At 43.7% G+C, this 25,516-nt stretch overlaps 1 protein-coding gene across 2 annotated transcripts; it reads right to left on the bottom strand.

Annotated features, from left to right (window-relative positions):
* Positions 1 to 759: 759 nt before the first annotated feature.
* MXRA8 (matrix remodeling associated 8) lies at positions 760 to 20,178 on the bottom strand. 2 transcript variants are annotated; one of them, XM_009963710.3, is made up of 10 exons: positions 19,608 to 20,045; positions 12,321 to 12,341; positions 11,576 to 11,884; positions 10,898 to 10,999; positions 9,176 to 9,634; positions 4,768 to 4,926; positions 3,639 to 3,669; positions 2,575 to 2,651; positions 2,029 to 2,106; positions 760 to 1,141 (listed from the first exon to the last, which is right to left on the bottom strand). In XM_009963710.3, the coding sequence occupies exons 1-10, from the start codon at positions 19,654 to 19,656 to the stop codon at positions 1,116 to 1,118; spliced, it is 1,311 nt and encodes a 436-aa protein (XP_009962012.2). In that variant the 5' UTR covers positions 19,657 to 20,045; the 3' UTR covers positions 760 to 1,115. The 2 variants fall into 2 exon arrangements, with proteins under 2 accessions (XP_009962012.2, XP_032863543.1); XM_033007652.2 differs by lacking the exon at positions 10,898 to 10,999 and having other exon boundaries at positions 19,608 to 20,178.
* Between the last annotated feature and the right edge of the window lie 5,338 nt (positions 20,179 to 25,516).

Below are 25,516 nucleotides of genomic sequence, written 5' to 3' on the forward strand. Positions count from 1 at the left end.
CAGCCCCACTATCTCAGGTATCTGCTCCCCAAAACGATGCCGAAATGCACAAGAATAGGCTTATCTCCCTCTTTTTCTCCCTTCCGAGACTCTGGCCCATGAAAATTCCTGACAGGCTATTTAGTTGAATATGTTGTTACTCTTGTTCCTCATAGGCTGCTCATGAGAAACTATTCCTTTTAACAATCTGTCTACCTGTGCTGTAATCATACCTTCGTTTTGATGCACACACAAGTTCTGTGTGGCCTGGATCCACCCAAGGACTGCAGGAAAAACACATTCCAGATTCCACACAGGAGTTTAGCCCTCTCCATAATATTTCTGGTTCTGCTCTAACTGAGACTGGTATTACAGCACTGTAACTCCATCAACTTCAGCTGAAAGTGTCTTTTCATGCCAAATATGATTTGGTCTGCACTGAAACAAACAAACAAAACAATCAACAAACAAGCTTAGAGTGAGAAATACAACGTTAGACTTCCAGAGCTCATTGGACCTGATCCCAACCCTGCCCTTGGGCATTTGTGTGCCTCCCTTTCCCCTGTAAAATGAGCATATTGACATTTCCCCACTCATAAAATGAGGTATTTACATTGTCATTTGTGAAGGGGTGTACTCTTTCTACTTCACCTGGAATATGTAAAGTGCTATGTGACACTGACTTATGCCAGCCAATGAGAGATCACAATCAGGCTTTGCTATTATTTTTCTGATGAATACAGTACATGGGAAAATGCCTGATATAATGATGGCTCAAGATTAGTGATGCAGGTTGGTTTATTTAAGGCAGTAACATCAAAGCAAAAGGTCTGCTGATTCAGCTCATAAAATTCATTGATGCATAAACCCAACAATAATATCAAGAAAGAAAAGGGAAATGAAGGATTGGGAGACAGAAGAAGAAAAGGCAACCCAAACCCACCAAAAGTACACACAGGACAGTCGGTCTAACTCTTTCAAGAAGCATTTGCAAATACCCTTGTGCTCACTGGGGACAAAGTCTATGTGACAAAATCTATGGTAACTGGAGGAACATGATATTAAGAAAAGGCATCTCTTCCATTTATCTATCTTTGATTGAAGCTTCTGGTCCAGCCAGCAGCTTGGGAGTGTCTTCATTTACAATATTCCTTCCTGAAATCTGAAAGCAAATTGAAACAGAGGTCAGTACCTGAAGCAAGATTTCAAACCACCCAGAGCAGCATGCTGTAATATGGACTTAGCTATACAGTGACAAGTGACCGTTTTCAGTCAACCACTTCCCCAATACCCTCTTCACAAAGCCCACAGTGAGATACACTGTGTATAAATTATTGCACAGATCACCTCTGCTGAATGTAAGCAAAAATACCATGAGAACTCCATCAAGAATAGCAGGTCTAAGGCAACTCAGAGTCTCCAGACCATTCCCTTCTTGATTTCCTTTCAGTCACATTTATTATATTCTAAATTCATCGGAAAGGAGTCACAAAACCTAACAACTTTTCACAAGCACTGCCTGACATAAGTGTGACTCTACAAACTGAAGTGTAATACTCAGGATTAATACTGGATAAGCAAAAGGAGATTCAGCCCCTAGGGAGGGAGAGTTGTTTGCTTTAGTTGGATGAAGTAAGTGACTGCCCATTACCCATAAATTAATTCAATTCTAAATACTCTATTTTGCACAGTGTTTTCTTCTCAAACACCATGCCAGGACATTTTTGAGATACATCTCCCTCTGAGGTTACAGTACAGAATGCACTATTCCAGCCCTGCAAGGCATTCTTTTTCCAATAAAGAAAAATTCTACTTGTGCCATGCCAAAAGTTTTTAAAAGCCTAATCACTGCTTGCATCTTGTGGCTCCATGATGAAAGGATAGGAAGGGAACTAGCTTCTTATTCCTGCTGTCAGTTGTCATGATGTTTATCATTCCTCATTCAGCTGTGGCTTGGTTAGCTCAGAACTGTGTTCTTCCCTCCTCCCTCCTTCAACCCATCAGAAGGTTCTTACAGCCACCAATTAGGGTGAAGCAAGTCATTATTACCTTTGTCTAAATCAATGTTCTTTGCTGGGAAGCTTCTGGCTTGCTCAGCCTTCTCCTTCAGGATGTTGTTTTTGTAATCTGTGTAAGGGAGGAGTATGATTTGGACAGCCATTAGAACATTAAAAGAAAACAAAGCTTTACAGGCAAGGTGGACATGTGATCAGTCCTTGCTTGAAGTACTCTAGGTCTGGCATCTCCAGATCTCTAGGAGTAACTTACAGAGTTACTGGAGTTCCCCAGAGAAAGCATGACTATAGATAACAGCATTGGCAGCCATGGTACATGGGTGCTTCTCCTGTCTTTGCCCCTAAGCTACTTACTGACCAACCTCATCAATCAGCCTCTAGTTAAACTCAAAAGTGAGCTCTGCCCTCTCCAGCTGCAGTTGCCCTGCCTGCACTGACCTGTGGGCTGAGATTCTCAAAGCTGTCATTTAAAATCAGGAGGTTAAGTCACTTCAAAATGGGCAGCTAAATGCCATTAGAAAACCCTCAGTTATAACAAGTTTTGACCTGGTTTGGAGAATGGTTGCTAGTTGATGCATACCCAGCCTGATGTCTTCACTTTTATATTGAGTCAGATCTGTTGTGTCAACTGTAAATTCTTTAAGATTTACATCCTTCCTGAAAAAGGAATAACAGGGAAAAATGGTATTGTCACACACATTAACAACTGGTTCCCTTCATACTTTTTCACAATAGCTTTTCTAATGTTACTTCAGAGCATTTAATTTACAGTGTTTATTTGATATATACCTGGAGAAAAGTTGAAAAAAATCCATGGAAGATTTAATTCCCTACTAAGTACTGGTGATTTTCACAGCAATCCTTACAGAATCCTATCCAGCTTCTACAAGGCTTCCCTGGAGAAAGCATGACGGATAGATAACAGCATTGGCAGCCATGGTACATTGGTGCTTTTCCTGTCTTTGCCCCTGAACTATTAAGCAGAATTCAGAAGGTCATACTGCTTACTAGTGAATGCAGTTCTCCTCTCTTTTCCTTTTACTGTCTTTTCTATTAAGACCTTGAGATCTCTGGCTAGTTGGTTCTTTTTTCCCCACAGGTTTGTCCAGAGCTTAGAAGAATGCGAAGTCAATCTGTACCGGAACTTCCCCGTCTCTTTCACTTTAATAATATATAATAAAACATAAAGAAACCCAGCTACACAATCTTGGCCTCATCTCACAGCAGGGTTTACAGTAGATCTGTGTATTACCGCTAACTCCTAATGACATCTCAAAGAAACATGTTCTGTGAATCAGATCCCAAAGTATAACAAGAGGAAATGCAAGTGCCAAATCAGCCCTACAAACCAATCTCTCCTTCCATACTTTGACAGCATGGAAGTTGCTCCCTGAAATGCAATCGTTATGCAAGTGTATACTCTTGGGCACACTGAACTAATAATGACTAGAGCGTAAAGCTGCAAAAGAATTGGTGGAGAGCAATGAATTCAGTCTGTCAAACAGCCTATGCTTCACATAGCTAGACTCTTATTAACCAGATCCTCAGCTGTTTTAGGCTCTCAATGAGAGCTGAGGGTTGGGGCCCGTAAGTTTATTTGTATGCATTCTAATCCTAGATAATAGACCCTAAAATTATACTTACTCTCCATATTTCTTCACATTGTATTCATAACCTAAACAGGGAGAAGAAACAGAATGAGCAGTCATACCCAGTCCAGCCAAGCCCTCCCAGATAACAGTGCTAACACCTAGTGCTTATTTGCAGTGCTCCTCATTTGCAATGCTTACAATGGTCCCTTTCACAGTCCCTCCAATACATGAGAATTCATGGGTGTTCCACTGACACAAGGAGCTTCCCTTTCCTTTACTCACCAGCTTCCCAGTCGTTTTCCCAAGTCTGTGGATGGCCAGCCATGAGAAAATACAGGCATCGCCGTATTTCATTAATTTCCAGCTCCCATTTATTACAAAAATATTAAGCAAGCCTGTCATCTTGTGTGCTGGTGCTGGACTTGCCCATTCCCAGCTCATTGCCTAGGCCTGCATCCACCACATCCTCCAGATGCTGGTTTTCAACAGCTTCTCACATGCCAGGTATCTAACAACACTCCTGTCTCATCCCAACCTGCAAGGAGTGATGATTTCAGGCTCTTCTTTTCTATTCAAGGGCCAGGACTCTGTCCCCTCTCTGATTGCAGAGTAACTCCACTTTAGTCAATGGAGTTACACAAACCCCATTTTGTACTGGTGCTAACCTCCTGACATATAAACAAGGATGAATGTGATACTGCAAGGAACATACCAGAAGACAGACATTCCCTGGTATTTGCTTTTTTGTGTGTCATCCAAAACTATTTGTGTGGAAGTCACCAAAAGATCTCAGTGTCCATTTATCTAATTACACACAGAGAGTCACCCAGCACAGGGAATCCAGCAAGGACTTAGACATCTTGGTTCCTAAGGGATGCATGTGAGCTTTCTGCTTTAAATAAATTCCACTTGTAAAGAACAGCTATCTAGCAGTTCTAATTTTCTTCTCCCTTACAACCGAGCAACTCAGCAAATCAAGGCCTGGAAATTTTTATACGACACTAATGAATCTCTCTTGGCATCAGCACCTGCAAAGACTCCCCACTGTGTAGGTTGCTGGTTTTCCAGAAGAGGATGACTGCCTTCAGCATCGTGCTTTGCAGTAATTATTTGCAGAATCAGCTCTGCTGTCATAAGATATCCTTATAAGCACTACAGGGCTGGTCTTTTCTAGCACTTACCTCTCTGCCGGTGCTTGCGGGTGACGAGGACCACAATGATGAGGAGGACAATGAAGAGCAGCAGAGTTGCCAGGATGTAGCCCAGCTGCTGGAAGAAGTGCACCCGGCTCTCAGGGATGATGACATTTATTACATTGTGGCCCCTGACAACATTTGGATCTGATGACAGAGGAGAAGGAAAACAGACTGATAATTGTAATTGGCATCCAAAGCAAAGCACGTTCACACATGGGCCCGTATGGGGACCCAAAAAGCACGTTCAGTGAGAAACTCTTCTGAACTACATGAAGTAAACAGAAAACAGCTGCCTAATTTACAACATACTGCACCTTTGTCAGATGGAAGATGCTTGTGCTCTTCACAAGACCATTATACTTCCCTGGAGCATGAAGTATTAACAGTGACTGCTGCCCATTCCCTTCCAGCTGTGGGGCTATCAGTGTGTTCCTGTTTATTGCAGAGGGGAAGTCCACAAAGCCGCCACAGTAGGCAGCCCCAAGTCTTTCTGTAGGGTAACACAACCCTCCTCTGGGTCCCTTACAACACACACACCACGTTGCTTCAGCTCCAGACAGCTAAAATATGAAGCAGTCCATCCCTGCCAAGGGTTATAATTTACAGAGTGGAAGGAATTTTCAATGCCAAAGAATGAGTTTCCTTTTAAATAAAATAAAAATCAATAAAATAAATAAAATAAAAACCCACAAAGAAAAGCCAAGATTCCATTCCATTTGTGGGTGCAGCAGCATTTCAGTTCCGTAGCACAGAGAAGGGTAACTCAAAACTTTGACGTGGAACATTTTTGTAGCTCTCAAATAAATAGGTCAATGTTTTACACATACGAAGAGGAAGCGAATTCACTGCTTGCAATAGTCAGAGAAGTGGACAAATCCAGCCAAGGCACAGACAGCAAAACCCATAAGACACACTGTGCTGGGGGAGGCTTTTCTCTTCAAAACAGAGCTGAAGGTGACACCTTCTCCCCCTCACAGGGAACATTCACAGAGCACCAGGCAAGAACCAGTATGGGGTTCTGGCCTACTATTCTCTTGGGTGTTTAACCCTGTAAATCAGTCAGAGGGAATAAGGGGAAAGATGGGGGAAAATATCCCAAAAGCCACAGTACCATTTCACAGATGTGTTCTAATGTGAGAAATGTTGACATTTTCGGAACTGCTGGCATAGTGACTGGTTCCAGTTTGTCAGGTAGCTTGTTTCCAGTATTTAAAAGCACTGACTCAGCAACAATAAAATGAAGTAAAACGACAGTGGATTGAAATAAACACTTTGAAACCAGAGACAATCGTCTGCTAATGCTAAGAGCAGTCCTAGAAAATTGAGAGGTTTTACCATGCACTCTGTTGGTGCAGCCCAGCCCTCCACTCCAGCAACACTCCACTTTTTACTGGCATTGCTAGATGCCGTGTGCTTGCTGGCTCTAGTGCTGAAAACTAGCATGTGTTTTTCACCACTGCTGAGTTAAAAAATACCAAACCAGAAAACCCACTTGCAAAGCTGCAAACAGTATCCATGACAGTTCTACTCTAACAAATCTCTGGATCATGAAAGGCTTCTCCAGCAGCTGCCATAATGAGACAGTAGCCATAATTTGCTGTTGAGCCAGAAGTCAGCAAACAGAAATGCATTCTATTCCTGGATTTTTGCTTTCCCACAATACTGCTAGATAGGGTAGGAGCTGAGTTAAACATCAGTCAACATTGGAGAGGCCACTGTAACACAAACAGTGGAAACAGAGATTCAGTAACTTTGGGCCCCCTTGACTTAATCAAGTAATACTAAAAAATAGTTGTCATACTAGTGTTTTGACAAATCATCACTGGTGGACTTCAAAGTGCATCACCAGGAAGGTGGTAGAATATCTCCCATTTTATTATTGGGGAAACTGAGGCTCAGAGTAACAGCTGACTCGGTCACACCCAGGAGATGAATGTCAGTGCCTAGAATAGTATCACCAAGGTAATGCAGACTCTCCTCCTCATCCTAGTGTTATACTGGAATTTAAGCTGAGGTGATGAAGATTTATTCCATAACCAAGATCTGATCTTGCAGTGCATCTCAACAGGACATACCCATCTGCCTCCAATTCACTCACGTGATCTGGTTTAACTACTGGAAAAGAAGTGCTAATGGTGAGGGGGGAAAAAAAGTTACAACAGAGGTGCCTTTACATTAGTTTACCAAAGTGTCAAGGGTCAGATTCTTCTCCTGGGAAAAATGGAGAGCTCTCCACCATGTGAGCTCACAAATGCTGGCTATGTGGCCCATTTTCTTTTCAAGGCTGGCAAAGGATTGAGCACAGTTTAGCAATAAGCACAAGACACAACAGATGACATTCTCCAATCACTTACTTCAAAGCAAATGCAGAGTGAAAATGCACTGGATTAGTACACATATACACCACATTTACGGCTGCTGGGACTGAGAGCAAAATTGAGCTTATGCTTATATTCAAAACAGGATGAAGTTTCCTGTCTGGAAATGGCTCCGGGCCTTGGAGCTATGCCAGAAACTATAGCTGCCTGCTGAAAAAGCTCATTGTTTTGCTTTTGTTATCTCTTGATGCTTCATTTTGGCTTTATGTTATATCCCCAGAAGAGCTCTACACAGTTTTTCACGGAATGGGGCAGTATCTCAGCCTTTCCTGCTGTACACAAATAGGGCATGTCCCAGCAGGCTCCTCATCAGCAGTGGGTTTGAAAAAGGCACTCCGGATGTCTCAGCTTCTTTCACATTCTCATCGACTCAGCACATTTTTCTGTGTGGTTCTCTCAGACCAGCTGAGCATTCACTGCCCATAGGGGACAAAGATCTTCTAAGGCCTTTTTTTTTTGACAATGGAAATAACTTTTCTCAGGAAGGCAAGTTCCTCCTGCACTGAGGGCACTACTGCCAAACTAAGACAGCCCTGGCAGGTTAAATTACTTGTAGGTTCTCTGTAACTTCTGAGCAGGTAGGTAACTATCCAGCAACATGCAGGACAACATCCAGGAAAGAGAAGAATAAACTCCTGGGTGGGCAACTCTGAAAACAAGATCCAGTTTCCATCTGCACAATGTGATCTGGATGGGGCTCAAGGGCAGCAGGAGGGATGCAGGCAGGGAGACTGATATTTATATGTCCTGGCCCCCATGTCACCTCAGCCCCAACAGCCACCTCTCCTTAGTACTGCCGGGGTTTTCTGGACACCAACCTCAGTCCCAGGGGGGAGGTTTAGGTTTCTGTGACTTGAAAAAGCCAATTGGTAGAGAAGAATAGACCTATTTAAAAATGTATGAAGCCTGTCAAAATTCTGTATTAAGCAGCCAATAAATATTAAACCACAATGAATATTTTAAAATGTTAATAATGAACTATGCCCAAAAGACTTAAAAAAATATTAAACTTGGGATTTTTATTTTAAGTCTTTGCCTGAACTAAGTATGATGGTTTTGAGTTTGGACAGGCTGTCAGATCACTGCTCACTACAGCGGAAAATATGAAAATTGCTTTAAGAAAAAAAAAAAAAAGAAAAAAGCTGAAGGGTGGAGGAAAATTCCTGGTGCTTGATTCTGCACAGTCTGGCATCTTGCACAGTCCAAACCCCTTTGCAAATGGGAGAGAAAGACTTATGATCTACACCAGTGAGAATAGTGACATGTAACAGCAAAGGCAGAGCAGAATCAACCCAAGCCCCACACTTTCTCCTGTTCCATAAAAGCAATCAAGAAAGTGAGCCTGTTAGAAAAACAGCTTGTTTGCCTCAGGGCATGTCAGCATTGCAGAGCAGAACAGGCTGCAAAATTGCCCCGGAGCAAAGAAAACAGAAGCTGGAGATGATATTACTACAGAACTGCAAGCAGGGTGATTAACCCTGATGGGTGGGACACTCTACTTTTGGTCAGCACAAGGTTAAAGCAGCTCTACTAGATCCTCACTAGTATTGCTAAAGCGGCAGTTCCGGGTATACCACTGAAATGGAAATAGCTCAGAAACAGCCAAGCCCATACACCAGAGCCATATACTTGTAGGAGGGAGGCAAGACCTCCTCTATTCTTCTAACCCTAAAGGCAGGAATAACCCCTGGCTCAAACATGAGAAACCTTCATAAAGGAAACCTCAGTGTTGCTCCAGGGGACACCTTCACTTCGGTGGTGTCTACCGTACTTCTGCGGGGTGCAGGTTTGCCTTGACCATGTTCCCTCCTGCTGGCATCAAGATGTGGAGGGACAGGAAAGGCAAGGACATTCTGGCATTTGGAGCAAAGGCCTCCTGAGATGGTGATGATGAGGAGTAAGTAATGTGTTATATTCCTGTCCTGTGGCTTACTGAGCTCTTTAGAGCTCAAAGGTGCAACTGTAGATACTTGTCTCTTGCTCAATCAGGAGAGCTACTTCCAGAGGCCACTTACCTATGGCTGGGGCAATGTTGTGAGTTGTGAGGTTCACCACCTTCTTCTCTCTCACTGGTTCCGTCACAAAGACTTGGTAGATCCTGCGCTCATGCAGGCCACAGTAGTGATGGTGTAGGTGGCAGGAGTAAGTGCCTTCATCTGCACTTTCCAGCTCTGAAATCCGCAGGGAAAAGTCACCCAGGGCGAAGGCTGTGTCAGTGATGTTCATCTTCTGACGGATGAAGAGAGGTCCGTAAGAACGGCGCTCACCAGAGGCGTACAGGTCAATGAGGCGGTCAGCCCGGTCGTGGGGAACCCCGGGGGGCTGCCTGTCCCAGTGGACCACTTGTTGTTCCTCTTCACTGTGCCGTTCGGTCCAGATGTGGTTATGGTTCACACAGGGGAGCATCACCGTGCTGCCTTCTAGGGCAACAATCACAGGTTTTTCCCCATCCCAGTACTGGTTTGCATCCTCAGCTGTGGAGACAACACAGGTTGTGTAACCTTGGTACGTGCATCTTTACACACTTGTCCTATTCTTAAGGAAAGCTAGGCACACCTAAGATTGCTTTCAGACCCTGCAATCCTATAATGCACCCCCTCCAAAGATCTTGAAGTGCCACAGGGGTAGTATGTGCACCTCGTTCACACTTACTTCAGCAGTTAGTAAAGAAATGCGCCTTTATCTTCTACATTCTAAGTCAGTGCATTAAGCAAGACCACTTCCTTCTTCTTATAACTGAGTTAATCTCTTGTTTCAGAAAGCAGGAAGTATATTCTCTCTACAGACTAAGAATGGAACGAGAATAACAGATTTCATCTCCAATATGCTGTATCCCAGTTCTCCAAGCAGGAAATGCTTTTCTATCCATAAATGCACTAATTACTGAAGCAGTTCAAGAAGCATTATTTTGTATTTCGTTCTTGAAAAGAAATAACAGAAGAACCAAAACACAGATGAGCAGACTGGGGCTTACAGGCCTGCCTGGGTGTTTTTGTTGCATAGAAGCTGTGAGAACAGCAGCAGAATAGTTCTCTACTATCCCATCAGCACTTCAGCAACTTCCCAGCACAGTCAGCCCCAGTAGTTTGACTTGAGCATTATACAAAGGTTGACATGGCAGTGATGCATGTGTGGCACACACTGCAGTTACCAACAGCCCTTAGAAGTTTGCTTTTAGAGCTGCAGTTAAGGTGTGGTAACTTGAGGAGGCTTTTTAACTACAGACCTCTCATGGTAAGCTCACTGACCAATGTACAAGGCACATCTTTGTGGTTAACCTACGTGAAGGATTGTTACTAGGGATGTTCTGCTGGAGCAGTAACAGGACAGTTAGCTAATCAGGCTGCCTAGATTAAACATTGAACTTTACAGGCTCCATGCATTGTTTGGCACATGACAAGAAAGGAGAGAGGTTCAGACATACACACATTGAATAAAATTTATGAAACACAGGGAATCTAATCTGATACCAAACAGAATAGTGAACATCCCTGTCTCCCGATGCTTTCCAAGCCTTTTGTGGCATCTGTGCCCTGACCCTGCAACTGAGAAGGCATGGACAAAGCCCTGTATCCACACTACTCTTCTCTGACACTAGCAAAACAGCATGTAAGGCCTACCGTGAAGCAGCACACAAGCCCCACTGTGAATTCAACAAAGTCCTGGAGGTCACTGGACTCCAGTTGCCAGCCCAGGTCCCTTGCAGAAAGGAACACCAAGCTGTCTGCCACACCTACCTTTCTTGGTGATAGCTAGTTGGATTTTCACAGTTTCGTATAAGTGGCAGTAGTGATGGTGAAGATTACAAGAATATGTGCCTTCATCACTCTCTGCAACATCTAATACAACAGGGAAGAGAGGGGAAGAGTTGAATGTTTTATACTGAGGCAGTAATTACTTTTGTCATTTACACTGTTTCCCAGATGCTTGTATGGTTGCAAAAGGACCTCTATATTGCTTATTTCCAACTCACCCTTATCACCAGGGTGAGATAAACAGAGAAGAATCATTTCACCTAATATAATAAATTGTTCCGTTTATTTGCTCTTGTGTGGGATGTATTTGTATTAACAGATGGAAAGAGAAAGCTAATTTACGTTTAGCTAAGAGCAGGCATAGGAAGAATGACAATCTTGGGCTTATAGTTCAGGAACTGAAATACAGTCAGAGGCCCACAAGAAGCCCAAGTGGCTTTCAGGCAATGAGCTGTTACCAATTCTCTTTTCAAATGGGACTCTTACAAAGGGAAATAAAACACTTTTCCAGTGCTTCAGAGAACCTAATTAGACCGATATTTATTTATTTATGGGAAATGCTTTGCAAAATAGTCATTTTCACTGAAAAACACAAAGTTAGTTTAATCATGAATCCTCCATTCTGCAGACAGCATAGGAAGAAAAGGTGCTGATTAGTACCTTTGATCACCAAGGAGAAGTTGCCATCTGTAAATGCATTCTGGGGCATGAATATCCTCCCTTGGTTGTAGAAGCTGTACACACGTTGATCTCCAGCTGAGTACATGTCACATAGCCTCTCCATCTTGTTATCTCCGTAGTAGTTGCTGTACACATCCCAGTGGACCACACGCTGGCGGTCATTCAGACGGTCCTGGGTCCACACCATGCGGTAACTCTTGCAGGGCAGAACAGCCTGTGACCCCAATGTAGCACTGATATTTAACACTGACACTACAACGCTGTCTGGGTTTGAGGCATCAGCTGGGACTGAGAGCCAGGAGAAAAAGAACAAAAAATAGAGTTACCAGATTAATGGCATGGGAAGACGACACTAGAGTAGAACTCACACCTGTCCTAGAATCTCTGCACACCTTCCACACAAAAGAAAGTAACCTTCGAGATCAACACAAAGCTCTCTAATGGAAAAATACAACAGAAAGCCACTTCAAAACAGTGATTTCATTCAGTGAAAGCAATGTCTATGATGTCTGTTATCAGGATTGTAGATTTGATCTGTCCTACATACCCCTCCTAAGCTTAACCCCCAGTTTAATCAAAATGTAGAGACACTAGTTCATGGGATGTATGGTTCACGCCCATGGAAGTTAGAAATGAAACCCCCATTGCACGTCACAGAAAATAGGGTACATCTCGTTTCTTCTCATGATCACAAAAACAGGCAGATTACAGAGATGTCACTCACCTGAATATAAATAAACAGAACCTGTCAAATGAGAAAAAAAAAAACAACTGTTACTGACAACAAAAGGAAGCAAAAACTACAAATATGCTCAGCTACCTCCTCTGTCATTATTCCATTAATTCCTCCCCTCCCTGTTAATATACTTATTAAATATGTGTATTGTGGTTAAGCCCAGAGGCTCAGACCTTGGTTGGTCCGTGCTGCAGCAGACACTGTACACTTACAGCAAAAGACAGTGCCTGACCCAGCAAACTTAAGCTTAAAAGCAACGTGGGATATGCTTAGCCTGCAACTGAATTTCATACAGCCCATGTCTTTATTTCATACCATCTATAGCCACAGAGTTTTCCCCACCATGCTATTCAAATGTTACATCAAAGGTACCTGTCAATCCATCACCCACCAGAACTGTATGAAAGGCCTCTTCTGCCCAAGAGGAAACTATTTAACAAATGTTGTGTAAGACAAAAACAAGAACCCAAGGAGGCAGGAGCAGTCAGGGGGGAAGGGAGGCACCAGTATTATCTTAGGATCTGATATTGGTCCTGCATAAATAACAAGGCACCAGCAGAAACAACAGGGTAAGAACAGTTCACAGAATCATAGAATAGTTTGGGTTGGAAGAGACCTTTAAAGATCATCTAGTCCACCGCCCCTGCAATGAGCAGGGACATCTTCAACTAGATCGGGGTGCTCAGAGCCCCGTCCAACCTGGCCTTCAGTGTTTCCAGGGATGGGGCATCTATCGACTCTCTGGGCAACCTGTGCTGATGTTTTACCACCCTCAGTGTAAAAAATTTCTTCGTTCTACCTAGTCTGAATCTATCTCCTTTTAGTTTAAAACCATTACCCCTTATCCTATCAAAGCAAGCCCTACTAAAAAGTCTGTCCCCATCTTTCTTATAAGTATTGAAAGGCCACAAGAAGGTGTCCCCAGAGCCTTCTCTTCTCCTGGCTGAACAACCCCAACTTTCTCAGCCTGTCCTCTCAGGAGAGGTGTTCCATCCCTCTGAGAAATTTTGTGGCCTCCTCTGGCCCCACTCCAACAGGTCCCTGTCTTTCCTATGCCGAGGACTCCAGAGCTGGACACAGTACAGGTGAGGTCTCACCAGAGCGGAGTAGAGGGCTACTACCCAGATGTGACCAGTTAAAACCATGTTCATTTTTATGCTGTTTGACCATTGTGAAATGAATGTGACCATTTCATTTCCATCTCTTCCCCAGAAGACACCCACATCTCTGTCAGCTTTCTCTGCTAGGGCAAAGGCCTGAATAGACTTGGAGGCAGAGCTGACCCCAGCTCATCTGCTGGAGGTTAGAGCTGCCCGAGTAGAGGGAAGTGGATCCACACTGCTGATGCACTAGATTGAGGGCCAAAAGGTAACTTTCATTTCCAAGACTCCAAATCAAACTCCTATAAAATTGATGGTGGGATGAATGCATTGAGGGAATTCTGGAACTCTGAAGTATGCTGGTCTACCTGTCAAATGCGGAGTGATATGACTTGGCTGCACCGCTTCACACTCGTGACACATGCTGTTGTCAAACACATCCTGGCTTTGGGACCGTGCACCCCCCACACTCCCTCCTGCTCACATTCCTGGTCTGCACAGTTAACACTGTAATCCTCTAGATGCAGCTGCAACTCTCTCTGACACATGTGACTCAGATCTATGCAGGAAGAACTTTGCAAGAAATGAACTAATGACTTTATTTCTGCATTTCTCTGGTCCAACCCCTCCTGTTTTTTGTGTAGGAGGGGTCTAAGGAGGTCTCCTGGCATCATGGTTTGAGAGCACGATTCAGATTCCCAACACAATGACATAATTCATTTCTCTAACCAGTCAAGCCCAAGTGGGTTCCAGCAAGATCATTAGATGCTTTGTCCTGCTAATGTCATAGGCACAATGCCCTCCAAACAAAGGCTATATTTTTTTTCAGCACTGGAATTTATGCATTTCAAAAGAGAATAAATTAACACCAGACCGGGGCTATTTTAACTACACCCCCAGTGCACGGGCTGAGAATAAACTCTGCTTCCTTTCCTTTTCCTATCAAAAAACACTGGGCAGTGACACGAAGAACAAAAATGAGCAGCACTGGCTGTTGAACTGCCAGCTCAAAGACACTCCGAATGTAAGTTATTTCTTCTACACTTATAACCTCAGCATTACAAAGAAAAAAAAAAATCTTGGACAGTCTGTACTGCTCTGGATAGAAGAAAGAGACATCATACACAAGACACTGTAATTCCATCATTTTCCATCCTAACAGGCTGCAAAATGCCTGATGGTTAAATATGTTAATGCCAGGCTCTGTCTCTAGAAGCCAGGACTTAGATTTATCTTAGGACAGCAAAGGAATGATACAAAGCTCTTCTACAGCACCAAACCAACCTTCTCTAAGAGAAATCAGTCCCACTTGCAACAGGACAACCAGCGCTCAGCACAGAAGCATCCACTTGTATCAGTGTGACAAAGCAATGCCCGCGTGTCCGAACTGGGGGCGTTAGCCCTGTGGTCAGGGAACAACAGTGGCACGACAGGAGCAGCGGCTCGCAGGCTAGGGAGTGGTGCCTGTGAGCTGGCCCGCTGCACAGCCAGTGCTTTCAGAGTCTTGCATTACTGCTCATTAACAGCAAATTGATTTGGTGCTGCAGAAACATCCTCTCCTGGCTCAGCAAGAGGAATGCATGTACTTTTATCTTTTCCTCTTGCAAGTTAATGTAAAAAACACTGAGCCCAAATGCAGCATCATAAATCTAATAACTGACAACAGTATCCACCTAAGCCTTCCAATATGGTCTGCTCAGCTGCCTGTTGCAGCCCTAAACTGACAGACAATAGCACTAACCCCTGTTTTTGTGTCTTTTAGCTGGCCCTATGAGCATGGTAGGGACCACCCAGGTCCTAACTTTCCATCCCACCCACAGGGGCCTTTTGCCAGGCAAAGCTGCTGCAGCCCCAGCAGCCAGCTACACGCATTGCTCCAGCACACATCCAAACACTCTGTAAAACACAGAAGCGGTGAAGCTGTCTGCAATGTCACAGATTTTAGATTAAAAAATATGATGTCTTATGGGTTTTGACAGATTATTTTTTCCTTCACTCTTAAAGCTTCTGCTTGACTGGCTGAGTGTTGCCACACAAAGCTGAACAGCCCAGGATTACAGTGACATTATGCACGAGAACAAAACCCATCCAAGATGAAGGCAGTCAAGTACTGTGTTGGAGTTCTGCACAGAGACAAGAAGTGGAAGAGAAAGGGTTTTTCACTGCATGTCTGTGCACACTCACATGCACACACACAGATTCTGGACAGAAGCTTTGGGTCTGAAGCCTGCCCTAAGGTAAGATACCAGCAATACTGGAAGTCTGCACACATACATCAGATCATGGATAAGACTCAAACTTATTTGACATGGCTGTAAATGAGATCACTTAGAAATCTAAGGAGCCTGGAATGTCTCTGATCTCTTGTATGCCTGGAGAAAATGGAATTTAAAACAACTGACCTTCAATAACCTGAACACAGAGCAGTAGTTAACGAAGGAATAAGCCTTTTTCTCTTTTCAGTCTTCTCCCTCTAGGAGACCTAGCTCTGCTATGCAAGACAAGCAGAGCAAACAAGAGATGTCCCCCAGCCATGCTCTTTAAAGTTACTGTTTGTATAACATGGCAGCTACTGAACAAAGGCAGATATATCCATAACCCAGCAAAATTGACAGCTTACAAACTACAGGATTGGGGCAAACTGGAGGCAGTTATTTTGGCGAGTCACACTTTCCAACCTGCTAGTGAAAGCTCTCACTTTTGTAATCACAGGACTTCAGGATCTGGAGCTTCAAAACCACCAAATACCTTAACAGTTGTCAACACAGAACTCACTGTAGCTTTCCTTTTAAGATTTCAAATTCCATGTAATGGATAATCACTTTGTCCTCTCTGTGTGATGTACCCACAAAAAAACAACAAAAAGACATCTATGCGCTGTCCCCTGGAACGTTCTCTGCAGACTCAGCATGCCTCTCAGCAGGACCCCAGAGGTATTCTGCTGGTCCCACAACACAGGAATAGGAAAGCAGTCTGCAAAAGCATTTCCTAATCCCTTGTAAAAGGCAGAGCCAGCTCTTACTTCTTGAATCCCATCCACTTTTCAAGTAAAGAATTAAGCCAGAAAAACTGCAGGCAAACTAGAAGTAAAAACTTCAGGCTCTGAAAGACATCTTACATACTCAGAGCTCTCTAGGCAGTGTCTTTGGAGCAGGTCAAACAGAAAACTGTCCTTTGAGTCTTCCCTGAACAGTAACACCATTTCTCTCCTCCTGGAGGTAGCTGCTGGTGGAGGATCTGTGTCACAGGTAGATGCATGAACTAATAAACCCACGAAGTTCCTGTCTCATACTGGAGGATGAAAGACTACCAGAGCAGAAAAGGAAACTGCAAACATCGTAAGTGGTAGCCTGAGTACCAAGTGGCATATACGCTCCACAGGACATGACAACACCAGCTCTACCTGCAGTGCTTCTGCTGAACTCAGGATGAGCCTTGCCATTGATGTCAGCAGAGCAAGGATAAGCTGCCTGGAGTAGTGTCTTACCAGGAAGTAAGCATCACTGAAGTCCAGGTTGTAGTGGTGAGCAGGAAAGAAAAACTATAAAGTCACTGGAGAAACGAGTGTCATAACCCACCAGGTGTGTGGGTTGAAACAACAGCCTGTGAGGTTGACACTCTGCTTCCCTAAGTAAGCTCAGCTCATTATTCCTTTGCAGACCTTCCCTGATAACTCTTGGTCAGTCTCAGCTTCTTTTTTCTTTTGAAAAAGGAAGCGACATCACCTTTATGTTAGGGACACAGAGGGGTGGTCTAGTCCTAGAGAAAGGACATGTTCATCACAAAATCCGTATATGTCAGATTCCTTATTTCTCCCATAAATCCCATTGTCTGTGCAGCAGATTTAATGGTCTCTGTAGAGCCATTACACAATTACTGTAAAAACAGCAGCCTGTGCTACCAAGCTGTTTCCAAATCCTTCTGGAGAATGGCAGTGGCTCCGTCCTGACTCTTTAGGGAGCTGACCCAGCCTCAAAGAGGCCATAAGGGTTTAGGATGCAGTAACATCACGGTGACTGCTACACAAATGACCTCAGCTTTCTTCTGGTAGACATTATTTTAAAAGCCACTGACCAGTAATCAGGAATAACATCTGGGCCCATCTTGAAGAGGCAAAGGAGGGAGATAGTGAGCGATACAGTTCCACCTAGACATCTCCTACTCACCAACTGCCCCTGCTGGCCTAGGACTGCAAGACTAAGCTTTTCAGTAAAACAAGGCTTCCCTTACAAAGCCAACTGAGGGTCCAGCCAGGCTCTGAACTGAGCTTTTATCTAAGTCTCTATGTTTGTTTATTTTTAAAGACTTCCTGGGCCAACTCTCAACAGCAGTCTTCTGCTTTCAAAAAGGATGTCAGGACTGGAGAGCCCTTAACTACCCTTCTAGTCCCAACAATTCCAACACCTCACTGCAGGTAGGAACATGCCCCTGGATGGGTGAAAAGCAAGAATGTGCTGCCTTGGCAGAAAGGAAAAAGCCTTCTGTCTGTACTAAAAAGTAATCGCCATCTTGGCCACTGCACAATCAGGATCCCTCAGATTTGCCCTAACTTTCTCACAGACAGCTCAGATATTAGCTCAGTTTTAGAAACCCTTCTCTGCTTTGTGTACTTCATGCTGGCTCTAGGCCCACAGAATAGTTTGTAGAGCCATTCCAAACACAGTGCTGTTCCTCCCTGCAAGACATTAACACTTGAGGGTGGGGTTCCTCTCCAGAAGGGATCATTTCAGCAAATACAGAACGGCACAGATTTCCTCCCTTCTCCCCTTCCCATCTTCACTCATCATGTTAGAACCTGATTTGTGTGGGCATAGCAGGACTCAAGCATCAGGGCTCCAAAATACACCTGAAAAAAGTCTGTCAGAGATCATCCATCCATAGATGGGACACTGTTGTCTCTACGAAGCTCCCCCACTGCTCTAAAGCAACCCAACCTGCTATTCCTGCCCTGGGTGCTCCCCCAAGCTCTACCAACATGCTAAACCACACTGGGGAGTAGCTGGACTGGTTGCTGCTTCTGAAATACAATATATGGCCTCTCCTCCTTCTCCAGGATTAACCCACTCCCACACACTAGTTTTCTGAGCCACTTTAACCCTTCTTCCCCTATGACTGATCCCATATGTTGCCAATTCCTAAACCTTGCCTTAAGGCATTGCAAAACTGGAGATGACATGGTGACATGGGAACCAGATTAATTAGGGACCAAACTGAGAACTTCTCAGCTTGCTCCATCTACATACTAAGGAATTTTGAGAGGCTCAGGTGGCCAGCCACAGCCTTTCATTAACAGAGCTGTGAAGAGCAAGGGGGTCACCAGTCCCCAAAACACTCATGCTCCTCACTTCCTACTGTCAGCACCCTGAATGAAGTCTCTCCATACTGTTCTTAGAACTGTAATTGGTCCTTTGCTCACAGGTGCCTTCCTTAGAGCCCAAAGTGCTGCTACGTGTGGATTTGCTGGGGTTTTGCAATTAATCCTCAAATCTTCTCCTGCCATCCAAGCCTTACTGGGGTTTCTCCGCTTAGCTTGGGTCCAGGCTCTCAGGACCCTGAATCTGTTTTCAGCTCTTACAGAAAGCTCTGTGGTCAAGGGAAAGGTACAAGCTGTTCTCTTATTGTAAACTCATCAGACTTGTCCTCATCCTTTTCTTGCACCTTACTTAAAACTGAATTCCTATGTCTTTATGCTGACAGAAAAAAAAAAAAAAAAACACCAAACCACAACCCAACAAACCACACTTGATTTTTTTCCTCGATCCTGAACACTCTCACACACACACACACTTACCAGCTATTTCTGCATCTCCAAAAGTATAAAATAACCTTGAAACATGTAAATGTAACTATGCAAGCTTCACTGTTCTCACATTCAAGCTTATTGTTTATGAATTTGCTGGTCAAGGTAACTGGTAGGAAAAAATAGATTGCACAAACATGCTGAATAGAGTATCACTTAAACAACCTCAAACATTTCTCCATTCTTTCCCTTTTCCTCTCCAAAAAGCATAAGAAATCCATGATTCCCTCCCCTCACAGACGAAAACACAGCTAACTTAGGAATCCGAACAAAATCTTACAAAGGTAACAGCTCAAAATCTTCTAGCTAACCTCCAGCCCCATCCTCTGCTGCTGAAATAAAAACAAGTAACATGCCGATCAGCTAGGAGCTTACTTTGCTGAAGCAAAATTTGCCACAGAAGGAGTTTTGCTAGTTGCTCCATTTCTTCAGCTTCTCCGTGTTTTCGTCTCTCTTGAAAAACAAGTTGAAGACTTTTTTTTTTAACTTTTTTTTTTTTAGCTGGAAAACACTATGACCTCATCAATTTACATCCAGAAAGCTGTGGACAGCAGCTCATATTCTGCAGAATTACTCCACCTACGTCTGCCAATCCCCCACCTCCCCACTCTGCTCTCCCCCCTGCACTCACACTCCACCTCCCTCCTTTCCCTAACGCTTTCTGCACAATTACTACGAACACCCACTCTTTTCTTTCCCCTCCCTCTGGGACCTTCTGATCTGCCCCTGACTTTGATGTAAAAGTTTTATCGGGTAAAGTTGGTCCCACACAGCTCTGGTCTCGCGAAACAATCTTTCTCCCTCCCCCTAGGGATGGAACTAATTTTCCTTGTGCTTTACTTGATCCAGCTGTTCCTTCCTTTGTTTGACACTCATCCAGCTGTCTGCTTGAGACTGGATTTATTCTGTTGCCTTCAGTGTTTTTTTGATCTTCGTCTCCTCATATGGTTTTACTTGAAGCTCAAGTCTCCAAATACAACCTAGAAAACAATATTTACTCTGTCCTGTGATTTGTAAGCAAGGGCTTAATAGCAGCTACCTTAGCAAAAGGGTAATAATGACAACGACTGAATACGTGGGAGCTTAGGGCAGTGCAGGCAAAAGAGCCCAGAGTGCAAGTAAAAGCCCCAGAATACTGCAATGTGGGGAACAGGTTTCCCTATCACAGAAGCCAGAACATAAGAAGCTGGGTCAGATTTAGAACTTGTGATTTCAGCCCTTCATACAAGAACTGAACTCGTAGTTGCTTGGCTGGCACCAAGACAAACAGCCAACACATTGCAGTAACCTCAACCACAGAAGACCTGCTACACTGCTCCTCTTCTCCTTTGCATACTCTAAGGTAATACCAGCCCTGACAGCAGTGCTAAGACACAGCAACAACATCAAGCAACAACTGAACTTTCAGCAGTCTTTGCTCAAGGGAAAGACTATTAAATTACATTAACCAGTTCCTAAAGCCTTTACTGATGTATTTAACTGTGTTTATATAACCCACTTCACTGTGTCCCATAATGGTTGGGAGTATTAACGCAGTTACTGAAAACAGTGACAAACAGCAGAGAAAGAAGCACTAAATTCTTAAACTCCAAACACTGCTTCACAAAAGAAAAATCTACATACACCCTTTCTGTGTACACACTCACAGACCAGTTAAAGTTCAGATTGCTTTGGTTTGCATCTGCAGAACAGAGACAGTAATTTTTTTCAGTTTACGGGATTACTTCTTTAGATACTGCAGGATGTTCAGAGGGGACAGACTCCTTAAAATGGCAGGGCTAACCAGGCATGGAATGAATCATGCCCTAATCCCACCCTTTAAACAGCTGTAATTTTAGCATCCTAACCTGAAGAGGGCAGAAACCTTCACAGGTAGTGGGAACAGTTTAATCAGACTGCTGGGGGAACCATTTAGAACAGAGCCTAAACTGGTTTAAATCTCCTCTGCTGACCCTACAACCATTAAGACATTTTTCTTCCACATTAATCCAAGTCTGAGTTCTGAAAAAAGCAATTAATTTCCAGGAAAAACATTTATTTTATTTTCAAGTGGGATGAGATGGTAGAAGACACTGACTGAGGATTCAACACCTTGTTCCATAAAGCACCTTCAGCTGTGGGTACAGGAGGTGTAAATGTTGCTTTAGACTTGGAACACGGCTCCATCTGAATCTGGCCTTGGGTAGGCCCAACAACCTAATCCATGTAGGTGATTGAATTAAGTCTTTTAATACAAGCCTTGCAGGAAAATTACCTGAGTATAAAGTCAGGAAATAATGTACCTGCTGCTAATCTATGTTAAAAAAGAAAATATGGTAAAGCTTTCTGTTTGTTTGCACCCTGTTGTTAGATTATTGTTGTTTATGGTGAACAGTGTTTAGTGGATTTAACAATATGAATTAGTCATCAAGTGGAAAATGTGTGAAAGGGAATTAAAATTTATAATTCTTAAATGTCCATCTATAGAACAGAGCTAAATATATATGGGATTCTCATAGCAGAGCTTAAAAATACAAGCTAGTAGCCTTCTCGTGACAATCCATGGAGATAAACTTAATTGCCCCACTTGAATTTTTCCTTCTGACATTTTTCTGTACCATCTAGTATACCAGAAGATAGATTTCCTATGCCTCAGAGGGGCCTGTGTTTCAGGAAAGAAGAGGCCATTATAACAAAACCTAAATAAACATCTAAATAATTATACCCTGCAACAAGGAAAACTTTGGAAACATCCAGACTAAATCAAATCAGACCTTCATCTAGTTCAGTATCCTGTCTCCATCGGCAGCCAGAACCAGACACTTCCAAAGAAATTCCAAGAAACTGGAGCTATTATTAAATAATTTGAGCATGAAAAAAAAAGCTGAGTTAACTCCAGCAGGTCTTCACACTGTCCGAAACAGATACAGATAACCGCTGGTTTGTTTCTAGTGAAAATTTCTAAAATAATCTGTCGATAAAAACCACACAAAATTTCACTGCAAACTTGGGGAAGTTTGTGGGTAATTAGAGACATACAGTCACTCACAGTCCAGGCTCCCACACTCATCAGCTGAGCTATGTTGATAGCCTGTATGCTCACGTGTCCAGCCCAACTGTAACCCTCAGGCAAAAGCATCAGGTTGTCTTTGCAAGCCTCAGATATTTGCATTAGCCCAATTCCATAACCACCTTCCTGCAAGCGAAAGCTCCCCCCACACCATCTCCCTAAAGTGAAAACCTGCTGCCAGATTCTCAGGCATCACAACAAAGACAATGCTGATCTGCAGCAGCTGAGGTGCTGGCCTGTTGCTGAGCCAGAACTCAAGTGGAAGAAGGAGCCTTTCCTGCTGTCTCTGTCAGGCCAGGGAGCCAGACAAAAGGCTCAAATCTGACAGCCTTTTGTTCAGCTGCGTCATCAGAGCAGAGTCTGGAAAATGTTTGGCTGGGAGGCAAGAAGCTGTTCCCATTGCGCAGACAGCAAAAACAGAAACCTCTCCTTCCCTTGGTTTCTCTCAACCACAGGCAGAACCTTCCAGGCTGCAATTCCAGGTTGTTTTTCCACCTTTCCGCCTCCTAGCTTTGGCACTGAAGAGGTTACTGGCTGTTTCTTGCATGACTTCTGGGATGGATGCTGATTGCTGTGGTTGCTGCTGTCATGATTTGGCTATTTCCTGACTGAAAGAAGCCAAGTTCAGGCTGAACCCACTGAAGTCTGCTAAAGAAAAGTACCCACTGGAAGGAAAGAGCAACAGCTTCTCTGGGGTACACAATGAGAGGAGGAATGGGACACAGGAGGCTATTTCACAGATACTTGCCTTTTCCTCACTCTAATTCTGCACAGTCTCTAGTCAGCCCTGTCTTTCTAAAGCTTTGCTAGTCCAAAGAGATCCTGGAAGGGCAGCTGTGTCAACACTTTACCTGGTCAGGAGCTGAATTTTTAACTGTTCTCCATGGAAGCTGACCTGACCAGTGTTCCCTAGTCTTTCTCCTTCCTCGCCCCCAGAGGTATTTTGGGTATTGGCTCTCAAAACAAGAAGCATCCCTTAGCTGCCCACTCTGGCATATACAGCTGTCTACCCTGATCACAAATCCTGTCCAAAGCAAGCAACCTCATCCACACAAGGGAAAGGAACTTTACAGCACCAACACAAGTGCTTTGGCTTCCTGGAGCTCTGCACCTGCCATCCTCATCACAGATCAGGCTATCAGGGAGAATGAAGGCTCCCATGCTTCCAGAGTCACCCCTATTTAAAATATGAAATAGATATTTATTATCTGTTTTTAGATATGAAATGCTAGTGATTTAGGTGGAAAAAAGCCCTGCCCAAAGACAGGGCAGGGGTCACAAGATTAACCGGCTCATGGGAAACAATAATAGGCAAGCCATGTCTGCCAGGAAGTTTCTTCTTCCCCTTCTCTTCCATTTTAACAATTTTGGTTTTCATAGCTGCAGGCTGCACTGAAAGACCTCCCAATAAATCTAAATTGAAGACCACCAGTCTAGAAAAACTGAGCAAGTATCAGATTAGGAAGGTCTGATGTTAAGAAGTACCCTCCAGCCTTTTATTACAATTTAGAGAACCATTAACCCTGGGAAGCAGGAGTGGAAGTGGCCACTTCTGCCCCATTTTCACAGCTATAAATATATGTAATATATTAAAAAGGAATGCCAGGATTAATATTCTGTTGACACAGAGACACAAATTATAGTACAAGGCCTTATGTACAGGACTTGTCAACACTCCATGCTTATTACCAACAAGTTTTTTAGATCTTTAAATACAGGACCCATAGCACTCTGCCATGATCAAAGGAAAGGAGAAAATACCTACCCATGAGCAGAAGCAAGGATAATTCCTAGAACTGAAGAGTAGTAGGGAATGCTAAAGCTTGGGAATAAAGAGCTCTACTTCATAGGTACAGTGGCAAAGGTGGCAAGGATCCTGCAAAACCAAAAACATAAGCAGAAATAGAGCAATGTTTCCATGCAAAGCATGGAAACAGCAAAAGAGAAAGGCAGGAGTACTGCAGGTCAGGGTTCATGTACACTGACACTATTTACCTACTAGTGGGAATTGCTCAAACAACCCCTGTTGGGCCAGTACTATGATCAACCTGTAACACTCAGAGGGATAAATACACACCCATATTCACTCCCCCTCTCTAAGGAAGGTCTGGTGTGGGCAGGGAGAGCCTTCAGAGCTGCCTGCTGATAGAAAAGAGCAATGTAACACAGAACCATGTGAATTACCAGAGGGTATGCGTTTCCCAGGAGACTTCATTTGGTTGCAAAGCTTTTCTCATTAAAATAAATCTTTCAGCTGCAATGAATCCCCTAAGCAAGCCTGAAATAATCCAACTTGCAGTAAGAGCTGTGAACTAAAAGGACAAAACTGAAACCCAACCACAATAACAGGGGTGTCAAGTGAAGCCTGTCATTATTTCAGTGATGTAACAAGCCACGTACCTCTTACAGGCCCAGCATTACAATGTTTGTTCCCTAGCCATAAAAGCCCCTGATTTGCCTTCTCTGAAGAGCATATTCAGAAGACAAGTTGAGGGTCTGGCCAGATGTTTTTCTGCTTTGCTGTATTTCATTGGAGTCCACTGTGAACCCCAGCCCGTGATGCAGTCACCGAACCAGCAGCTGAGGCAAACACACATGCCTAGCATATGAGAATAACAGATCTCTGACACCCTTTATGCTACATATGTATAAACCAATATCACAGCAACAGTTTATAATACCCCTGGGACAACCCATTTCCAGCAAAGAGAAAGGTGTCGCCTACAAAACCACACCACAGTGGTTGTCACAGCAATGGTCTAAGCTGTGCTATGCCCAAGCACTCCTGAAGCAAAGTAAGAGGGTTGCCCAGAACAGCGAGTGTCACTTGGGGGCTGTCCTCTGCAGGCAATTCCTCAACTTCTTCCTGCCTCAGATCTCCCGCTGGAAAGCTCTACTTCCCTATGGGCCAAAGGCACTGGAGCATAAATTAATTAATATGAATGTCCAGGTATGCAAGATATTTAGTTAGATGGAATCTTAAGAGGTTCTTGATCTTCTACCTAACGCACTGGGCTTTGCAGCTTGACTAGCAAAGACTTAGAAATGCAGAAAGGATCTAAACTGTAACATCCAAGCAGACTGCTGTCTTACTGAATCGATTAATATGCATGCATGTGTGTGTTTATGTGTTCTTCCAGCACTGCTGTGCTTGTAACAGGTCAGAGATCTCTGTCTGCATCTTTTGCCGTAGGGCGTCTCTACAGCTCAGTGGTTCCTGTCGTCTAGCATCTTT

The sequence above is a fragment of the Tyto alba genome, unplaced genomic scaffold (genome assembly GCF_018691265.1).
Source record: "Tyto alba isolate M040663 unplaced genomic scaffold, T.alba_DEE_v4.0 Super-Scaffold_20000042, whole genome shotgun sequence".
Taxonomy (NCBI): domain Eukaryota; kingdom Metazoa; phylum Chordata; class Aves; order Strigiformes; family Tytonidae; genus Tyto; species Tyto alba.